The sequence below is a fragment of the Bos grunniens genome, chromosome 22 (genome assembly GCF_055505025.1).
Source record: "Bos grunniens cultivar Pamir isolate PY7600 chromosome 22, Bosgru_T2T1.0, whole genome shotgun sequence".
Lineage (NCBI taxonomy): Eukaryota > Metazoa > Chordata > Mammalia > Artiodactyla > Bovidae > Bos > Bos grunniens.
Window position 1 is genome coordinate 48,126,079 of NC_141186.1, and position 20,216 is coordinate 48,146,294.

The 20,216-nt window shown below is 47.9% G+C and overlaps 1 protein-coding gene, 1 long non-coding RNA gene and 1 pseudogene across 7 annotated transcripts in view; all 3 read right to left on the bottom strand.

Moving 5' to 3' along the window:
* Positions 1–611: 611 nt before the first annotated feature.
* LOC147348393 (uncharacterized) lies at positions 612–1,691 on the bottom strand. Its single transcript, XR_015151547.1, has 2 exons — positions 1,540–1,691; positions 612–1,085 (listed from the first exon to the last, which is right to left on the bottom strand). It is a non-coding gene; the product is annotated as an uncharacterized LOC147348393 (long non-coding RNA).
* A 9,908-nt stretch (positions 1,692–11,599) lies between these two features.
* Positions 11,600–16,606, bottom strand: LOC147348394 (PRELI domain containing protein 3B pseudogene; annotated as a pseudogene).
* Positions 16,607–17,491: 885 nt separating this feature from the next.
* PRKCD (protein kinase C delta) overlaps positions 17,492–20,216 on the bottom strand; it is a 30,256-nt gene continuing 27,531 nt past the window's right edge. For all 6 annotated transcript variants that reach the window (XM_086367529.1, XM_086367525.1, XM_086367528.1 and 3 more), the window contains one exon: positions 17,492–17,944. In XM_086367529.1, the coding sequence (XP_086223655.1) occupies positions 17,786–17,944 (159 nt within the window). In that variant the 3' untranslated portion in view covers positions 17,492–17,785. The remainder of the gene's footprint in view (positions 17,945–20,216) is intronic.

A 20,216-nucleotide genomic window follows, 5' to 3' on the forward strand; every position in this document is an offset into this window, starting at 1 on the left:
ACTATGAAGCCCGTGTGCCTGCGTCCGTGCTCCGCAACAGGGGAGGCCACCACAGCTGGAGAAAGCCCTCTCAGTCAGGAAGACCCACCACAGCCAAAAATGATATATATATATTTTAAGCAGAAGGAGGGGAACAGAAATTCATCCAGAGGTCACTGACCACCCCCTAACACACACTCAGGCCAAGGGTGGTGGAAACCCAGAGCCCCCATTCTTTATCCAGGTCTCGCTGCAAAAAAAAAAGAGCAACAGAGTTTCCAACACTGGCAAACGTTTTTCCCCAGAAAAGGTCTTTCTGCCTCAGTCCTCAAAATACCAAGGATGAGTTTATTAGTACGTAAGTCGTACACAGCCCATTTTTATGTTGCTTTCAGATCTTAACATGCAGGTTTTTTCACACATTTTCACGGGGGTAGGAGGAAGCCAATCAGAGTTTTAACAAAAACGTCCTATCTGTATGTGGCACCTTAAATTCAAGACGTTTGCACCTCTGCCCCCCCATGCCCAAAAGACTGAGAAAACCACCACCCAGTTCAGAACTGGATGAGTATTTTTTTGTTGCTATTGTTTTATACCATTGCTCACTCTCTCTTTTTATAAATTTAATTTAATTTATTTATTTGGTTGCACCAGGTCTTAGTTGAGGCATGTGGGATCTAGTTCCCTGATCAGGGATGGAACTCTGGCCCCCTGCATTGGCAGCGTGGATTCTTAGCCACTGAACTGCCAGTGAAGTCCCTGGATGAGCAGGTCTATCCCCACAAGAGGTATTTGGAGACAAGCCAGGGCCTCTACACCTGCATGGGCCCAGGTCCACTAGGCCAAGGATGAGGAGGGTTGAAGTTTAGACTCACCAGGAATTCCATTTTAGCTGATCCCGGGAACACAGACCTCAGCAACTAGCCTGTTTCTCCATCACCTCAGAGGTCCAAGTCATATCACTTTGTGGGAAGCAGGGGCCCATGTGGAGGAGGAGCCTACACCCCAAGTGACAGGGTCAGGGAGGGGCTGATTCATGGGCCAAGACCCTGGGTTGCAGCAATGGTTTCCAGTAGTCACACAGCACTGAGGCGTCAAGATGCATCCTGGGACAAACAGGAAGGTTTGGGGCAATTACTCACCCCCAATCCCTCCCACCCGGCCACCCCTGCCCGTGGGCCTGGACAGAATTCTCTCCCAGTAACTCCAGGCCTCACCGACTTTCCTTACTGTGGCTCAGATGCTCAGTCATGTCCAACTCTTTGTGACCCTGTGGACTGTAGCCCACCAGGCTCCTCTGTCCATGGGATCCTCCCGGCAAGAATACTGGAGTGGGGTATCCTCTGCCAGGGGATCTTCCCAACCCAGGGATTGAACCTAGGTCTCTTATTTCTCCCACACATGCCGCCTTCTGTCTTCATCCTGCTCCAGACCTCCGTCATCTCTTCTTCCACAGAACACAGTCAGTGAGGACGCCTTCTGACCTCAGCCCCCGCCCCCAGCTCATTCTCTACATAGCAACTCAAGGAAAACTTTTCAGAACCTGACACAAGCACTTACTGGTCAAGCACATTGCCTCCGTCATGACTCCCACTGGGTGAAGACAGCCTCTGGCTGAGCCCCCGAATGACCTCCTCCTGCCCTGCTCCAGCCTCACTTCAAACCATCTCCCCCGGCTCTCCAGCCCCAGCCCCAGCCCAGCTTCTGCCACTTCCTCCATGGGCTCTGCCACTTCCTCTTCTGCCTACCCCGCCGCGCAAGCGCGCCCCCACCCCAGGCTGCGCCGGTGCTGGAACACTTACTGCTGGGGAAAACACGAGGCAGTTTGAAAATAGGACGAAAAGGGGGACCCAAGAGGAGGAAGAGAAAGCTTTGGGCCGGGGGCGGGAATCAGAAAAGACTTCTGAGAGGAGATGGCACCTAAGCCAAGCCTTCCGGGGCAGACTGGGTTCTGACCAGAGCGCGAGTTGCGGGAGGGGCGGGGACGGGGGCGAGGCCATCTCAGGAGGATGGCGCAGCCTATTTGGGTGACAGCCCACACCTAGTGTGACTAGAGGGCACACGTTGCGGGGGGGGCATTCGGTAGGGGGTGTGGGTAGGGGAAGAATGCACCCTTGAATGCTAGCTTCACTAATTTAGATCTCGACTCTGCCTAAGAAGACTTCCAGTTTTACTTTCACAGGAAGAGGAACTCCTTTGTTTCCTTTTCCAAACAATACTTTACTGAATGCTTTCCATGACCCAGGTCCTGTGCAAAGAATCCAAAGCTGGACAGGCCCAAAAATGTGTCCTCCAGACCAGTGATTCCCCAAACTTGGCTAATGAACAGAATGGGAGATTGCCACACAAATCAAGTCCCAGGCCCAGAAAACCACCTCTCTGTGACTTTCCTTAGCAAAGACAAGATGGGCTGAAATTCTCATAAAAGGATCACTAAACCAAGAGAAAGCAAAAAGTATAAGTGCATAGAGTAGTTGAAATACACTTTTTTTTCTTTATGGCCATGCCACATGGCTTGTGGCCTCTTAGCAGTGAAAGCATGGAGTCCTAACCACTGGACTGACAGGGAATCTTTCCCTTGAAGTATAACAATTAATTAGACTTTTCCACAGATTCCGAAACTCCCAAACCAAAAAGGTCATCTTTCTGTTCACACCCCAATCCTAAAGTAAATCAACCCTGAATATGCATTGGAAGGACTGATGCTCAAGCTTCAATACTTTGCCCACCTGATGTGAAGAGCTGACTCATTTAAAAAGACCCTGATGCTGGGAAAGATTGAAGGCAGGAGGAGAAGGGGACAACAGAGGATGAGGTGGTTGGATGGCATACCGACTCAATGGACATGAATTTGAACAAACTCCAGGATGTGGTGAAGGACAGGGAAGCCTGGTATATTGCAGTCCACGGGGTTGCAGAGACACGACTGAAGTGACTGAACAACAACTGAGAAATCTGCTGCTGCTAAGTCACTTCAGTTGTGTCTGACTCTGTGTGACCCCACAGACGGCAGCCCACCAGGCTCCCCCTTCCCTGGGATTCTCCAGGCAAGAACACTGGAGTGGGTTGCCATTTCCTTCTCCAATGCATGAAAGTGAAAAGTGAAGGGAAGTCGCTCAGTCGTGTCCGACTCTTCTCGACCCCATGGACTTCAGCCTTCCAGGCTCCTCCATCCATGGGATTTTCCAGGCAAGAGTACTGGAGTGGGGTGCCATCGCAAGCAAGCCCAAACAACAGTCATAATTTCCAAGTCCACTCACCCTCTTACCTGCCACCTTTGGAGATAGTCAAGATATTCTGGTGGTGAAAACTATGTTCCTCCACGTTGTTGACTCACCATCCATTATCCGTGCATTCTCTCCCCATCTCTCTTCCTTTCCATGCCCCTCCAGCTTCAAACATACTAAAGTAACAGAAGGCTGGAGCATGAAGCAGGGGGAGAAATTTTATATTTTAAGCATTTAATATTTTAATCAGCAGTTGCCAGCAAATGACAGATAAGGTGCAGCTTTTCTTAAGTAAATATTTCTAAATTCTCATGCTTTGGAGGGTTACCTAGGAAATAGCCTTTCTTAGATCTCTGGTTGGGAGAAATCCCTCCTGGCCTTTTCTGTATTTCTTCCTTTCATAAAGCAATTATATTTATTACCTTCTCTCATGGTGATTTAATCTAGATTGTGAAATCCTTAAAACCAGGGTAATTTTCTGACTCATCTTTTTCTCCACATAGCCAGTAGCATGCTGTGTTGTGTACAGGGCAGATGTCACATGAATGGCTCTCCACCAAATTGGGTAAATGAGAAATGAGTAGCTGGGACTTCCCTTGCAGTCCAGTGGTTAATATAAGAGGTCCAACGTAGGAGGCGTGGGTTTAATCCCTAATTGGGGAACTAAGGTCCCACATGCCATGAGATGTGGCTGAATTTTTTTTTTAATAAATAAATAGAAATGAATAGCAAAAGAGTACCAGTAACCTGAGAAAATTTCATTGAGGTGGTTGAGAAGGGTGCATGCAGATGCATTGCTAATTTTCTGTACTTCATTGTCTACAGAAACAGTTTTCCTGCCTTGGATCCACCCTTATAGCAATAGTGACATTTTTATAAAGCAGTGTTAGTCATGTGACCTCTGGAACTAAGATGGCCTCCATTTGCAGTTTAGAAAATAGTTCACCAAAACTTCATTACTATACCAGGTCATCCATACTATTGTGCTTGGGATTCACTGAGCTTCTTGGACCTTGTTTTCATCAAGTTTAGAAATTTTTCTGCCATTATTTCTTCCAATATTTTTTCTGTACCATCATCTCCTTATACTTGAGAGATTCCTCTTAGATACACATTGTATTGCTTGAGATTGTACCATGACTTACTGGTGCTATTGATTCCACCACCACCACCCCCCCCATCTCCCAGGTTTCATTTTGGATATTTTCTATTGCTATGTCTTCAGGTTTTTAACTATAATGTCTAGTCTGCAGTGAATCCCAGCCAGCATATTTTAAAATCTCAGACATCACTGTGTCGTTGGGATCTTTTTAAATATCAAACATATATTCTGCTTATTTTTTTTTTTTTTTGAACACAGGCTTTATTTTTTAAAGCAGTTTTAGGTTCACAGCAAACCTGAGGGGAAGGGAGAGTTCCTACATACCCCCTGCCCCCACATGTCATAGCCTCCTCCGCTATTGACATCCCTGATCAGAGCGGTACATCTGTCACAGTTGATGAGCCTATATTGATGCATCATCACCCAAAGTCCATGTTTACATTAAAGTTCACTCTTGGTGTTATATATTCAATGAGTTTGAATAAATGTATAATGAAATATATCAATATATTCTTAGTTTTTTACTCATTGCTTAAAAAATCTGCTGTCTTTTGCCTTTTCATCCTCTACTTCTTGAAATATGAAAGAGTTATGATAACTGTTTTAGTGTCCTCATCTGCAAATTCTAATATTTGTGCTGGTCCTGGGTCCATTTCAATTGACTGATATTTTTCCTGTTTATTTTCACTCCTGGTCATTTTTTATTGGATACCAGACATTGGGGGTTTTACCTGATTGGGTGTTGGATGTCTTTTACATTCCCATAAATATTCGTAGGCTTTGTTCTAGGAACCTTCTGGGTACTCCACACAGTGACCCTGAGTCATGAGGATTTCCAGTCTGGCTTCTGGGGAACAAATACTGTTCCTGACAACAAGTGAGTTCTGAGGATTGCTCCCTCTCACCCATTCAGATGACCCTTGCCTGCCTTGGAGTGTTTCTCACACGCATGTACTGCTGAGTACCCCAGGAGAATTTTCTACAAACCTCCAGCCTTTTCTCTCTCATCTCCCAAGGACTACATTGTGAATTCTAGCCACCTTGGCTTCCCTGAACACCCAGTTTCATCTTCCCAGCTTGGGGACCCCATAGGGCACTCCCTGGGTTCCCCTCCTGGAGCCTCAGCCTGAGGACTGTCTTGAGGCAGTAGAGCTGGGCAACCATGGGACTCACATCCCATGTTTCATGTCTCTCGGGGAACACTGCCCTTTGTAGCCTCATGTCCAGAATCTTGAGAACTGTTGTTTCATTGATCTTATCTTGTTTGTGTTTTTAGGTTTTGGTTTTTTTCTCCCTGCTCAGGCAGGACAGGAAGGTAAACACAGTCCCTTTTACTCTATCTTGGAAGGATAAAAGCAGGGTTCTACATCATTTATTTGTATGAAGTGTGGTCATTGTATAAGATAGAATATCACACAACCCTGAAAGGAATGCCTTAACCAGTCACAAGAGACTACATGTTGCATGATTCCATTTATGTGACGCATCCTGAAATAGGCAAATCTATACAGTCAGCAAGTAGATTAGTGGTTGCCAAGAGCTAGGGAAGTGGGAGGCTGATGGCTAAAGGGTATGGGGTTTCTTTTTTGGGTGCTGAAAGTGTTCTAAAATCGACTGTGGTAATGATTGTATAACACTGTGGGCATACTGAAAACAATTAAATTGTACACTTTGAGTGGAGGAATTGTATGGTATATGAATTATATCTCAAAGCTCTCACAAGAAGGAAGGAAATACACTTGAGCTGTTACAAGGGCTTAGTAAAGGTCAATTTTAAAAGCATGCGTGGGTGGGGGGTTAGAGGGGAAATCTGGGGGCAGAAGGATCCTCTGTGCATGGACTCTATTTATAATGACGTTTAAAAACATGCAAAACAATCGCCTAGGCGATGTTCAGGGTCGCCTATGGTACAGTATGGTACTAGTCCACACACCAAAACCAGCTGCTGGTTCCCTCTGGAAGAATGCAGAGGAAATGAGGAAGTTGCCGGGGGTGACGTGTTACCCTTTTCTTTAAGAGCTTTCTTAAGAAGAAGCCTTGTCAGATAAATTAGCCCCATTTCTACTGATTGTGCCCCTCCATCTCTGGGCAGGCCCAGCACCCCACTGGGAACACCAGCCCCACGGAGCCCGATTTCCCATCGCTGAGGCAGAAATAACACCAGAGTTTTAAAAACAACTCTTGAGCTTGTTTCTGGCTTCCCTTGGGAAAACTCAACTAGCCCATCCCTCTTGCCCCTTTTGTGTCTTCCTAAACCTTCCCAAAGCCACAGAAAAGCCTACCGAGCTGGTGCAGGTGGCCGTCAGCAGGACCTCAGGGGCCCAGTGGGGCCGCTGCTACTCTGCGTCCAGGGTCCTCAGCCCTCTTTCTGCAGCCCGTCAAGCCGCCAAACCCTGGCCACGAGTTCTTGCATTAGCTCAGCTACTGCCTCCAGTGAGAAATGCCAGCATCATGATAAGCCCCGCCTGGGGACCTCACACCTGCCGCTACCACACCAGGAGGGGCTTAAACCACTTCATCAAGCCCATCGTCTCACTCCAGCCAGTGCCCCTGCTTGAGCCCTCACTTTCTATTCAGCCTCAATCAGCCCGGCTGGTCCCCCAGTGCAGAGAGACAGATCACTGTGGGCCAGGGCCGGGTGCAGGGCTGTGCTCAGGGGACCCCACTCAGCCTCAGGCTGGGGCTCCCAGGGCCCTGCCCAGTGCCCAGGCCTTTGCCCTGCTAGTTCCTCTGCCTTGGATGGCTTCCCCAAACCCAGCCTGTCGCCTACTCATTCTTTTTAACGTTTAAAAAACTGTGAATTGTCACCTCTGTAAAGAAAAGCACAAATCTACAGTGTAAAACAGTCATGCTAAAGGGACACCTGGGTAACCAGCAGTCAGGTCAAGAAACAGAACGCCTACCTGTTCTCTTAAAAAAGAAAAACTCAAAAAAAAAAAATTATGAAACATTTTGAGCGTGAAGCACAGAGAATAAAATAAGTATCTGCAGACCCTCCACTTAGCTCTGTGAACCTCTACTGGGTTTTTTGTACATGCTTCAGATGTTTTTTAGTGAGGTAAAGCCTTACAGACAGAAAAGCCCAGCCCTTAGGTAGCCTCTGGAGTCTAGGCCTCCCCCACCTATTTCAGAGGAGCCAGCACCCTGGCCCCTGGGGGTCTGGGTCCTTCACAAAGAAGCTTGTTTTCCTGAGGTCATACAGCGCTGCACTTTTCCGTTTCATCACCCCACACGTATCCCACATTTCCCCTTAACGTGGGCTTGAGGCTCTATCAGCATTGAAGCCGGCAGCTCTGTCCACTGTGAAGGAAGATGAGCCATACCCACTGCGTGAACTCACTTCCATTTCTCCATTTAGTCTTCTGTGTGGACATTCAGTTGTTTCCAACTTTGCACTTTACAATGTGCCCAGGAAAAATCTTGCCTGTGTGGCCATCAATACTGCGACCAAGACTTTCTCTAGCTAGAAGATCTTCAGCATCCCCCAAGGGTGTCAAGTTGCCTTCTGGAGGAATGAAGCCAATTTCCTTCCCACTCCTTGCTAACAGGGACCCACAGCTTTGCATCTCTGCAATACTTCGTATTAGCAGATTTTAAAAGTGTTGCTGGTCCAACAACTGGACTGACTCTTTCTTTGGACCTCAAGATTAAACGTCTCCTTTTCCAAGAGGTCTTTCCAGTTCCTGCTGCCCTCCCAGGAAGAGTCAGCACCTCCTCTGTACACCCACAGCCCCAGTGGGCACCCTGACCCCCACCTTCCCTAGTATCGTAATTGCTTACAGACCTGCCTCCCCCAGGAAACCATGAACCTGTTCCTCATTTGCAGTTTCCCACCATCCTGCAGAATCCCTGACATACAGTCAGCGCTTACTAAATGTTCACAGAGTGAACTGATAAGTCCAGACTTCATTTCGGAGTCCTGACCACAAATGTACTAAAGAAACATCCGGTGCAGGATCTGACCTTAGTGGCTGTTCAAGAAACATCAACTGAACCTGTATATGTCTGCATCTCGGATGGTATTTGGGGGCCCCCAGGAGACTCTCCAGCTCTGCCTCGGAAACATGCTGGGGAAGGTCATGAGGGTCAAGGGAAAGGTTTTCCTGTGGCCCTGAGATCAAACAAGAGGAGGCGGAGAAGGGTTGCCCTCCAGGCATCGGCCGCTCTTCCTGCTGCTGTGGCAACTTTCAGTGGATTTTTGTGACAGTGGGAATTACTACCTTTCATGTCATTGGGTTTTAGTTTGTGCCAAGAACTGGGAGTATTTGACATTCTAATTTTCATAATTTAAAACCGCATGAATCCTACTTGCCACTCATGTCAATTTTAGATTCTCATTTTCCTACGGTAGAGCTGGCTGATGGCCCAAAGCCCAAGGCGAGGGAGGAGGGGACGGGCCCTGTTGGAACCCATTCGTGACTCAAAATCCAGGGCTCTTCACTCCACTCCCATCCAGGAAAATTGTGTCCCCTTTCTATAAGATTCCTGAATACTAGCCTGGGCCCAGCCATGCCTTGTACTTAGAACACTGTTGTGAGGCAGACATGCTTGGAAACATGGAAGATGTTCTTGGAGTTAAGAACAATATTCTTAGATTTCCTGAGCACTCACTGGGTGCTGGGCTGCATGAAGAGTTTTCCAAGCTTTGGCCTCCTAACAACCCTATAAAGCAGGTATGATTATGCACAACTACAGGGGAGGAAACTGAGGCTCAGAGAGGCCAAGTGAGGATGGATGGATGCTTGGATGGATGGATGGAGCGGAGGATGGGGCAGGCAGGCATAGAACCAGATCTGACTCCAAGTCTGCATTTCATGGTTTGTCATCAGCGCCTCCACTTCCTGTCCCACGCTAGGCTGAGTCTGAGTATGGGTCCAATGTAAACAGGGGCATTTGCTATCCAGCTATTACAAACTTACGCCAGGGTTTAAAGGCACTTTTTTTTTTTCCTTTAAAAAAACCATACCTTGTTTCCAGAGTACTCAAGAACAATTAAGCTAACTAGACCCATCTTTAATGGAATGCAAGCATTTTGTGAAGTGAGTTATTTTTTAATTTGTCATTGATGCAAAATGCATCTAATTCGCTTCATTTTTTCTCAGCTCATGATTTAGACCCAGGAAATGGCTCACAGAGGTTTTGCCGATACTATTGATGGCAAGTCTCTAATGGGCTGTGGCTGGCTACAGCTGTCTTGCTCTTGAGCCAGGTCCCAACCCTCAGCTGGGGCAGTGGGCCAATGCCACCTGTCAGCTGGAGGACATTGATTTCTGAGTTCCTGGGGTTTGGTCACCTGATGCTGCTAATGCCACAAAGTAGGACTGGCAGCCACCCCTGTTTTTACCTACTCTTTAGTGTGTCCCCAGAGCAGGGGCAAGGGAACTCATATCAGTCATTCGCACCTTAGTAAGGAATAAATTGGGGGAAATGGGATTCTAATTGGGTGATGGATGCTAGGGAATGGGTTTGAGGTTTGGGGCAGTCAAGAGACCCTCTTAATGCCAGGGGAGCTGTCTAGATGTGTAATCTCCACATCTCTGACTCTGCAAAATGGTCCTTAGGCACCTTGTTGCTGGAATATTTCCCCAGAGAGTAATGACAGGAGGTGGGTTGTAGCACTGAACTGTGTCTAGCACAAAATGATCCTCCCTGGGCCTGAGAGCTGCCTCCCACCAGGGGGCGCTATAGCCACCCCAGCCGCTGCAGGCTCCCTCCCCTGTGCCTGTTTGATCCACCAATCTTCTGCCTATGGTGGGCGCTCCCACAGGGGTACCAGGGTCCAGCAGTGGAGCCTTCCTCACACAGGGGCTGGATGATACTTGTTGGTGACTTTGCCTTCCAGGATGTGGCCCGCTCACAGCAGCATCTCCCTGCTCCAACAGGATGACTGGGCAAAATGCAGATTCCTGAATCTCAACCAAGTGACACTCAGTCCTGGTGCCCATTGGATTGTGGGGCGATTCAGCAATACTGATGTGGGGTCCCCTCCAGAGATCACCTAGAACTAAACCCAGGGCGGCCTGGGCATCACGTTCCAGCGCACAGTCAGGGCTGAGACCTGTTGGTTAGAATCTGGCATAAAGGACGTATCTTATCAGGATGCGTTGCATGCTGACTGTGAGAGCCACTGCCATGAAGGGACTGTGGTTTGCGCAGCCCATTCATTCATCCTTCACTTTTGGGTGCCCTCATAAGCTGGCACATGGAACCACAGAGTGGAATCACTCTGAAATTATGGTTCTCTAACTTGCTTGTCTCGATCCCTTTGCCCTGCACCACTTTCCACATCAGGGAAGTATTTAACCACCACCCCACCCCGCTAGCTGTTGAGGGTCCTGCTTGCTTCCGGTTTTCCCCAATTAATCCATGAAGTGGTGGGTATCTTGGTCTGTTTCCTAGGGCCTCTGGGTGAGTCTCCTTTGGGTAACTGCTTGGGAAGGGGACTGCTGACTCATGGGGTGGGTGCATTTTAGGTTTTAACTGAAACTGCCAAGGTGTCCTCCTGCAGTCTGGTCAGAAGGCCCAGGGCTTCCAATGTGCAACTGACAGGCTGCTGTCCTAAGCAATTTTAATCCCCTTGAAGGGATGGGGTCACTGAAGCTGCCATTTACTAAGCATCTACTGTGTCTGGAGCCCATGGGATGCACTTATAGAAATCATCCTAGTCCATAAGCAGCATCATAGTTACAGGCATAACTTGGCAATACTACAAGTTTGGTTCCAGGACACCAAAATAAAGCATGAGTCACACAGGGTTTTTGGCTTCCCAGTGCATATAAAAGTTGTGTTTAGATTATACTGTAGTCTATTAAGTATGCAATAGCATTTGGTCTGAAAAAAGTGTACAGGGACTTCCTTGGTGGTCCAGTGGTTAAGACTCCACACTTCCACTACAGGGGGCATGGGTTCGATCCCTTGTTGTGGAAGTAAGATCCCGCATACTGTACTTCAAGGCCAAAAAGTAAAATAATAACAAAATAATTTAAAAATTAAAAAGTGTACATACCTCACTTATATAGTACTTTATTGCTAAAAAATGCTAGCCATCATCTGGGCCTTCAGCAACTCATAATCTTTTTGCTGGTGGAGGGTCTTGCCTCCATGTTGATGGTCGCTGAAGGATCAAGGTGTTGGCAGCTTGAAGACTGAGGAAGCTGTGGTGATTTTTTTTTTTTAGCTGATCCCTTTAATTTAGAAACCCTGCACCTCTTTGCTTTGATCAAGTCACATAGCTTTTCTTCAACTTATTAAAAAAAAATTCTACCTAAAATAGAGTTGCATTTTTTAAATAACAAATATACTGCCAGCTTGTAGCGCTGGGGAACTGGGTGCTGTGTATCAACTTCCATTATCATTTCTCCCCAAATGCTGCTGCTGCTGCCATTGGCGTCCATATGCTTCCTCTTGCCGAAGCTGTCAGTTCCTCACTTTCAGCATTTATGTATTACCCACTCCATTGCTTCTTGGCCTTTGTTAGCATTTGATGATATCATACTTGCCATTAGCCCTTCAAGGTAATGGCTCAGACTGACTCCTTTCACGGTAATTATGGCTTCGTGAGTCAAAATAGTTTTTCTGAGTCTTGAGGATGTGGTTTGTATGTAAGTCTCCCATCTATTGAAACCATATTTGTAAGTGAAATATTTGTAGATTTAAATTCCATTGTTTTCTCTACAGGATCCACTACAGAATATTCTTGCACAGATGTTTTGGTTCTTGCTGCACCAATAATAGATTTCACAATGGAAGGCAGTCCCCACTCTGTGCTGAGAAGTCTACGGCTGTGCAACTTTCCAGAGGGATCTGTGTGTCTATCCAGTACATCAACTCCAACCACCCTCAGGTTCAAAGGGTTTGAACTGCAGCTGTTGTAACAGTTTCCCATGGTGGTCAAAGTCATGCTCCGAAGTCCAGATCTTCACGGTACCGGCGGCCAGCACAGTGTCAGGGCAGCGCTAGAGGCAATTTCTTACAATAAGACAGCAATGAAGTTTGCTGTATTAAATGACTCTTCCATTCATGAGCAATTTTTCTGTAGTACACAGTGCTGTTTGATAGCATTTTATTCACAGTAGAACTTCTTGCAAACTTGGAGTCGGTTCTCTCAAGGCCTGCCACTGCTTTATCAACTACGTTCATGTAATAGCATTCTAAATCCTTTCAACAATCTTCACAGCATCCTCACCAGGAGTAGATTCTGTTCCAAGAAACCACTTTCTTTGCTTGTCCATAAGAAGTAATTCCTTGTTCGTTAAAAGTTTTGACATGAGATTGCAGCAATTCAGTTATGTGTTCAGGCTCTACTTCTAGGGCTTCTGTGGTTTCCACATCTGCAATGACTTCCTCCAGTGGAATCCTGAACCACTCAAAGTCATCCATGAGAGTTGGAATCAAATTCTTCCAAACTCCTGTTAATGTTGATGTTCTGACTTCTTCCCATGGATCACATGGCATCTAGAATGGTAAATCTTTTCCAGCAGGTTTTCAATTTTCAGATCCATCAGAGGAATCACTATCTGTGGCAGCTATAGCCTTATGAAAGGTATTTCTTTTTCCCTTTTAAATTTTATTTTGGCTGTGCTGGGTCCTTGTTGCTTAGCTGCAGTGAGCAGGGGCTGCTCCTTCACTGAGGTGCACAGGCTTCCCACTGCAGTCACTTCTCTTGTTGTGGAGCACCGGCTCCAGGTACACGGGCTTCAGTAGTCGGAGCACACGGACTCAGTAATCGTGGCACATGGGCTTAGTTGCTCCATGGCTTGTGGAATCTTCCTGGATTAGGGATTGAACCTGTGTCCCCTGCATTGGCAGGTGGATTCTTATCCTCTGTACCACCAGAGAAGACCCTGAAAGGTAATTTTTAATAAGATAAGACTTGAAAGCCAAAATTACTCTTTGGTTCATAGGTGGGATGTTGTTTCAGTGGGAACGAAAACAACATCAATCTCGTACACATCTATCAGAAGTCTTGAGTGACTAGGTACATTGTCAATAAGAAGTAATATTTTGAAAGCAATCTTTTTTTTCTGAGCAGTAGGTTTCAACAATATGCTTAAAGTGTTCAGTAAACCATGTCGTAAACAGATGTGCTATCATCCAAGCTTTATTGTTCCATTTACAAAGCACAGGCAGAGTAGATTCAGCATCATTCTTAAGGGCCCTAGGATTTTTGTAAATGTAAATGAGCACTGGCTTTGGCTTAAGCTCACCAGCTGCAATAGCCCCTAACAAGAGAGTCAGCTTGTCCTTTGAAGCTTTGAGGCCAGGCAACGACTTTTCTCTAGCTATGAATGTTCTAGATGGCATTTTCTTCCAAGATAAGGCTGTTTTATCTACAATGAAAATCAGTTGTTTAATCACTTTCAGTAATTATCTTGGTTAGCTCTTCTGGATAACTTGCTGCAGCTTCTACAGCAGCACTTGCTATTTCTTGCACTTCTTTGGAGAAAGGTCTTTCCTGAAACCTCATAAACCAACCTCTGCTAGTTTCAAACTTTTCTTCTGCAGCTTGCTCACCTCTTTCAGCCTTCACAGATCTGAAGAGAGGACCTTACTCTGGGTTTCCCTGGCGGCTCAGATGGTAAAGAATCTGCCTGCAATGCAGGAGACCCAAGAATTCCACGGGCAGAGGAGCCAGGCAGGCTACAGTCTATGGAGTCCCAAAGAATCGGACGCGACTGAGCTACTGACTGTGAAAGTCGCTGTCATGTCCGACTCTTTGTGACCCCATGGACCATACAGTCCATGGAATTCTTCAGGCCAGAATACTGGAGTGGGTAGCCTTCCCCTTCTCCAGGGGATCTTCCCAACCCAGGGATCAAACCCAGGTCTCCCGCATTGCAGGAGGATTCTTTACCAGCTGAGCCACAAGAGAAGCAACTAACACTTCCACTTTTTTTTCAGGGCCTTACTCTAGATTAGGCTTTGGCGTAAAGGAATGCTATGGCTAGTTTGATGTTCTTTCCAGACCACTAACACCTTCTCCACATCAGCAGTAAGGCTGTTCAACTTTATCATTCATACAGTCATGGGATTAACACTTTTAATTTCCTTCAAGAACTCCTTTACATTCCCAACTTGGCTAACTGGCCAAAGAGGCCTAACTTTCAGCCTGTCTCAGCTTTCCACATGCCTTCCTCACTGACCTTAATCACTTCTAGCTTTGGATTTACAGGAATGTGCGACTCTTTCCTTTCACTTGAACATTTAGAAGCCACTGAAGGGTTGTTAATCGGACTAACTTCAAAACTGTTGTGTCTTGGGACTTTCCTGGTGGTCCAGTAGTTAAGAATCTGCCTTCCGATGCAGAGGCCATGGGTTTGATCCCTGGTCACAGAACTAAGATCCCACGTGCCTTGGGGCAACTAAGCCTGCACACTACAGCTACTGAGCCCGTGCAATGCAAAAAACTATCTTGAGTGTTGCAACTAAGACCCAATGCAGCCAAAAATAAATAATACATGTTTTTTTTTAAAGAAAACATATTTAAAAAAAAAAAAAAACACACACAATACTGTTGTGTCCCAGAGAACAGGGAGGCCAAGGAAAGGAAGAGAGATGGGGGAACAGCCAGTGAGTGGAGCAGACAGAACACACGTAGCATTTACGGGTTAAGTTCTTATATGGGTGCAGTCTGTGGTACTGCAAAGCAGTTACGATAGTAACACCAGAGATCACTGATCACCATGACAGATATAATAATTATCTAAAAATTTGAAACATCCAGAAAATCACCAAAATGTGACACAGAAACACAAATGAGCAACTGCCATTGGAGAAACAGCACTGATCAACATGCTCCATGTTGCCACAGACCTTACATTTGTAAAGAGCATGACGTCTGCAGAGTGCACGAGAGTGAAGCACAACAAAACGCGGTCTGCCTCTATCCCGTTTACAATAAAGGAAACTGGAGCTCCAGGAGGCTGTCACATACTGAGGTCACACAACTAGGGACGTGCAGCCTTTGAAACCAAGGGCATGTGACAGCAGAGCCCTGCTCCTGCCCCTGCCCCCAGGACCTCCCGCATCTGTGTTAGTCCGCTTGGCAGGAGGATGAGGCCAGCTACACATTTGAGGTGGGACCGGGGCTTGCTGCTCTGCTGGCAAACCTACTTGGCAAGTGGAGGGCTGTCTTCCTGTTTCCAGACCCCCGATCCCAGTCAAAGTGTGACTCTGGGCCCAGCCACTACAGGCACTTCCTGGGCCACCAGGCAGGCCTACCCAACTCTGGGAACAGGTCTGGAGCTGCATGGCTTTCCAGGCAGTTTTGTAGCATCTCTGGTAGCTTGTTCTTCTGTCTCTTAGGCTTCACCCAGCACCACCGGGTACTCGGCATCAGTCTCCAAGGGGTCCCTCAGAGCCAGGAGCTCCACGAGGCAGCAGAGAGTAATGGTGCCATTTTACAGATGAGGAACTGAGGCCCACTGAAACAACTCATGGCAGTTACAGTTTGTGGGTGGTGGACTAAACACACACTCCCATTCTTCCTGCCACCCTCCACTGCCTCTGGCTAAAAACTACTTATTCACCCAGCCCACACTGGAGGAAATGAGGTCTGGGTGCACGGCCCCACCTTGGAGCTGCATAAAGATGGCGAGAGGCTCTGAATTCACACACCAACTGGGTATTTCTGTTCTAAACCCACTCTGGACCAACTCAAGGCTTTCTGGGGCCTGGGCAGCAGAGGTGGGGAACAGGGGTCCCCAGGCTCCTTCTCTAGGCTCTCATGGCCCCAGCGTGCCCCAGCACAGCCCATGTCACCCGGTGTCTCCCCGACCTGACTGTGAGCCCAAGGGGACAAAGCCCCACTACTGGACGCAGAGCAGGGATTCAAGTGTTTCCTGAGAAGATGGCAGGAGAGAGGGGAGAGGGGAAGGGGACACTTGGTCTCTCCGGGGAAGTTTCGACACCCTCCAGCCCCCTCCCCTGGCCAGCACCAGCCCCCCTCCACATCCGACTCCTCTCCAGCTGTGGAAACTTGCACCTCAGCTCAGAAAATGAACTTGCTGGAAGCCACCTGCTTGGCTGCCAGGGCCAGCCAATCAGGCTCTGGGGGCACCTCACCTACCATCAGGGACGAGGGCTGGGGGGGCTGGATCTGAAGGGCTGGAGGGTGGACCTTCCCCAGGGCCTGTGCCCCGAGAGAGAGACAGGAAGAAACAGGAAGCCAAGAGCAGGTCACTGAGGTGGTGGGGACAGAGACCTGCAGGCTCGGGGGGGCAGCGGCCACCCCCAGTTTCCTGGCTGCACCAGGGCACGCTAGGGCAAGGCTCTCGACCCCGACCCAGCCACTCGGCATTTTCTCCCTTTTTCCTCCTACCTTGCTCCCCTCCCTGTCCCCAGGGCTCCTGGGGAATAGATTCTAGAACTCAGACACAGACTCCTCTGTGGCAAGGGCAGGGACAAACTCGAGGAATTACACTGAATGACTCAGGCCCATTGTACAGATGAGGAAACAGAGATTTCGGATGATTGACATCTGAAAAGCCACATCTTTTGGCTCCTCTGCGATTTGAATCCACATCTGCCTGAAGTCTGAGCTGTGTTTCCTTCCTCTCCCCTCCTCTCCTCCCCGGTCCAGGCTGGCCTCGCCACCTTTGCTCACATCTTCTGGCCGGGCCTTGCATTGTCATGCTCTTCCACGCTCAGCCCTCATTCTTCTGAGATGGACTTTCTGCAGCTGGTCCCATCACCCCAAAGAGACAACTGTGGCTCCCTCAGCCACCCAGAAAAGTTTTCTGCTTTTGGCCCCCAGCTCTGGAGCTAGGGGAAACCCATAAATACAAACACATTTGCATGAAAGCCCAGGGGTTCTGCATCTGCAGCTAATAGCTAGGTTTAGCGTCCAAGACAGCTGCCGAAAGCGGGAGCAGCAGCCACCAGCTTCCTGGGACAAATGTGTCCCAACAGCCACTTGGTGTTTATTTAGACAGACAAATCAAAGTACCTGGTGGTTCAAACAGCTTGTGCTCCTTTTTCTTTTGGAGGCGGGGTAGGAGGTTGGAAGGGTGTGAGCCATATATATATAATATATATATTTTAAAAGACCAACATATCACCAGTCCCCACATTTTTTCTCTACTGAGCAATATATACAGCCTATATATATATATATGTATGTGCATATATATATATAATATATATATAATATATATATATATTTCAATAGATAACTACATTCAAGTCATGAAACACAGGATTTACAATTTCCCTCTGAGGGAAGAGGAAAAGCAAATTCACACACAATTCACAGAGGAAGTACCATGAAAGCCCAGCTAGACAGGAACTGAGGCCCCTCTGGGGGACATGGGGGGCAGGCAGCAGCAGCAATCACGACAACTGCACAGTTGCTTATTGTGGGGAGCAGGCAGGTGCCGATGAAGTGTGGGCCCCACCTGCGCTGCCGGGTCGGCAGGCGGTGCTGGCTGACCCAGGCTCCCGGGCTGGGATGGGCTTTTGGGGCACACGTTCGGGAACCTCAGTTTTCCAGGAGCCTCTCAAATTTGGGGTTCACGAAGGAGAAGCCAGCAAATGCTGTTTGGTCCATGGACTCGATGAGGTTCTTGTCGCTGTAGGAGAGGCGCGGCTTCTCATTCAGGAACTCCTGGTCGAAGTTGCTGAAGTCTCCGGGCGACTTCTGCAAGCAGAGGGTAGGGGTGTGGAAGCATGACTCAGAAGGCGAAGGTTCCTGAGGTTCCAGGGACCCACCCCTGGGGCCAGAATCCCTTCTGGGGTGGGCCAAGCAGAGCCATCCTTATTGAGAACAGAAAAGGGGGCCTCTCTGCTGGAAGGGGGATGCTGTTACCCAAGGGGCTGAGGGAAACCAACAGGGGGCCTGGAGGAGGAAGGTGGGCATTTGCCCAAGCAGGCAATACAGCCCTGGGTCAAACACCTCCCACTACCTGTTTCTGTAGGTCCCACAAGCTCAGATTGGATTTTGCATTTTTAAATGTTTAGGAAAAAAAAAAAGGAGAATAAAATTTCATGACATATGAAAATTAAATGAAATTCAATGGTTCAGCATTCATAAATAAAGTTTTATTAGTACACAACCATGCCTACTAACTGACATGCTGCTATGTCTATGGCTACAGCTATGGCCACTTGGAGACTATCTGGCCTGCAAAGCCTACAGTATTTCCTATCAGGCTGTTCACAGGAGAAGTCTGCCAACTCTGCTTCTCAGGGTCCAGTGAAAGTGTGATAGAAAGAGGTCTCAAGCTGGTGGCCCTCAGGCCAAACTGAACTGCAGGTACAACCATTTTGACTAGCCATGAGTTTCAATGGCATTTGAGCCAATTTTTTTTTGGCCACACCACGTGGCTTGTGGGATCTTAGCTCCCTAGCCAGGGATTGAACCTGGCCCCTAGGCAGTGAAAGCTCAGAGTCCTAACCATTGGACTGCCAGGAAATTCCTGTGCCAATATTTTTAAATTAGGCAATATGACATCAAAATCAAGTTTTGGGGACTTGCCAAAACCATGGGTTCAATCTGTGGTTAGGGAAGTAAGATCCCATGTGCTGTGCGGTGCAGCCAAAACAAATTAAAAAAATCCAGGTTCCTGGCTTCTTTGAAAAACTGACAGAGCAGAGCAGTTTGGGCCAGTTTCCTGGCAGGTCTGTTAACTCTTGGTGCTGAAACCCCTTGGGGCCAGCTCATCACAGGCCCCTACCTCTTCCTTCCGAGACGGATTGCTGCTGATTAGCACATATGCCTGGTATTGTTTAAAATCAGTCCATCCCTCTTTCTATCAAAAGCATGACACTAAATGCAGGCTGTGGGATGTTCCTACAGCCTGCCTTGCCTGGTAGTAATGTGCCCAGTGCAGGAGGCAGCGAGTTTTAGGTCCCTGGAGTCGGGGGAGTTCTCTGCGGTTTTAAGACACAAACACTGGAGCATGTTACACAGGCTGCTAGGTGGTAACAGCGTCCTCAAGGGAGTGAGGGGAGGCAAAGGAGAGAAAGAGGAAGAAGAGCGGTGATCAGAGAAGGGCCTTGGTGTCCGACTTCTGAGAAGTCCAGCCTGCCTCTGCTCTCCTGCTTGCTCCTGGCAGCTTCTCTAGATTCTAGGCTGTTGTGTACAGCAACCCTGCTTTCCCTGGAAAGCATCTGGCCTCAGCCTGGCCGAGCCTCCTCAACCCTGCCCGCATCCCATTTCCTCTCAGACCTACTCCAAACTCTGGATCCTGGCTCCTGCCAACAGACCCTCCTCATGGCAACTGATGGTGTGTGGCCTTGTGACATCTCTTATACTGATGTCTTTTATCATAAATGATCATCGGCATGCAAGTTTCTTATCTCTCTGAGGAGCTGGGGCCCTCCAGTTCTGGGACTGGGCCTCCTACTCTGCTGTGCATGCAGCCCAGCTCAGTGCTCTGCACTCAGAAGGCGCTCAGCATTTTCAATATTTATTGCAAAATGGATTGAATGGGTGGATGGATAGATGGAAGGAGGGAGGCTTTAACTCTGATTACCAAAGCATACTCCCCTGCACACAGTGGGTGTTAAAGAATGTATGGTTGGACTTCCCTGGTGGCGCAGTGGATAAAAACCCACCTGCCAAGGCAGGGGACATGGGTTCAATCCGTAGTCTGGGAAGATTCCACAATGCCTCAGAGCAACTAAGCCCGTGCACCACAACTACGAAGCCTGTGTGCCTGGAGCCTGTGCTTCGCAGCGAGAAGCCACCGCTCTGAAAAGCCCATGCACCACAACAAAGAGCAGCCCCCGGTTGCTGCAACTAGAGAAAGCCTGCATGACACGATGAACACTCAGTGTGACCATAAATAAATAAATCAAAGAGAATGTATGGTGAAGGGTGCTGGATCCACTGTTACCAAATGTTTGTTGAATGACTGACTGAGGAGAGACCATGAGAACACAAGGGTAGAGACTGTGACTCAGCCTGC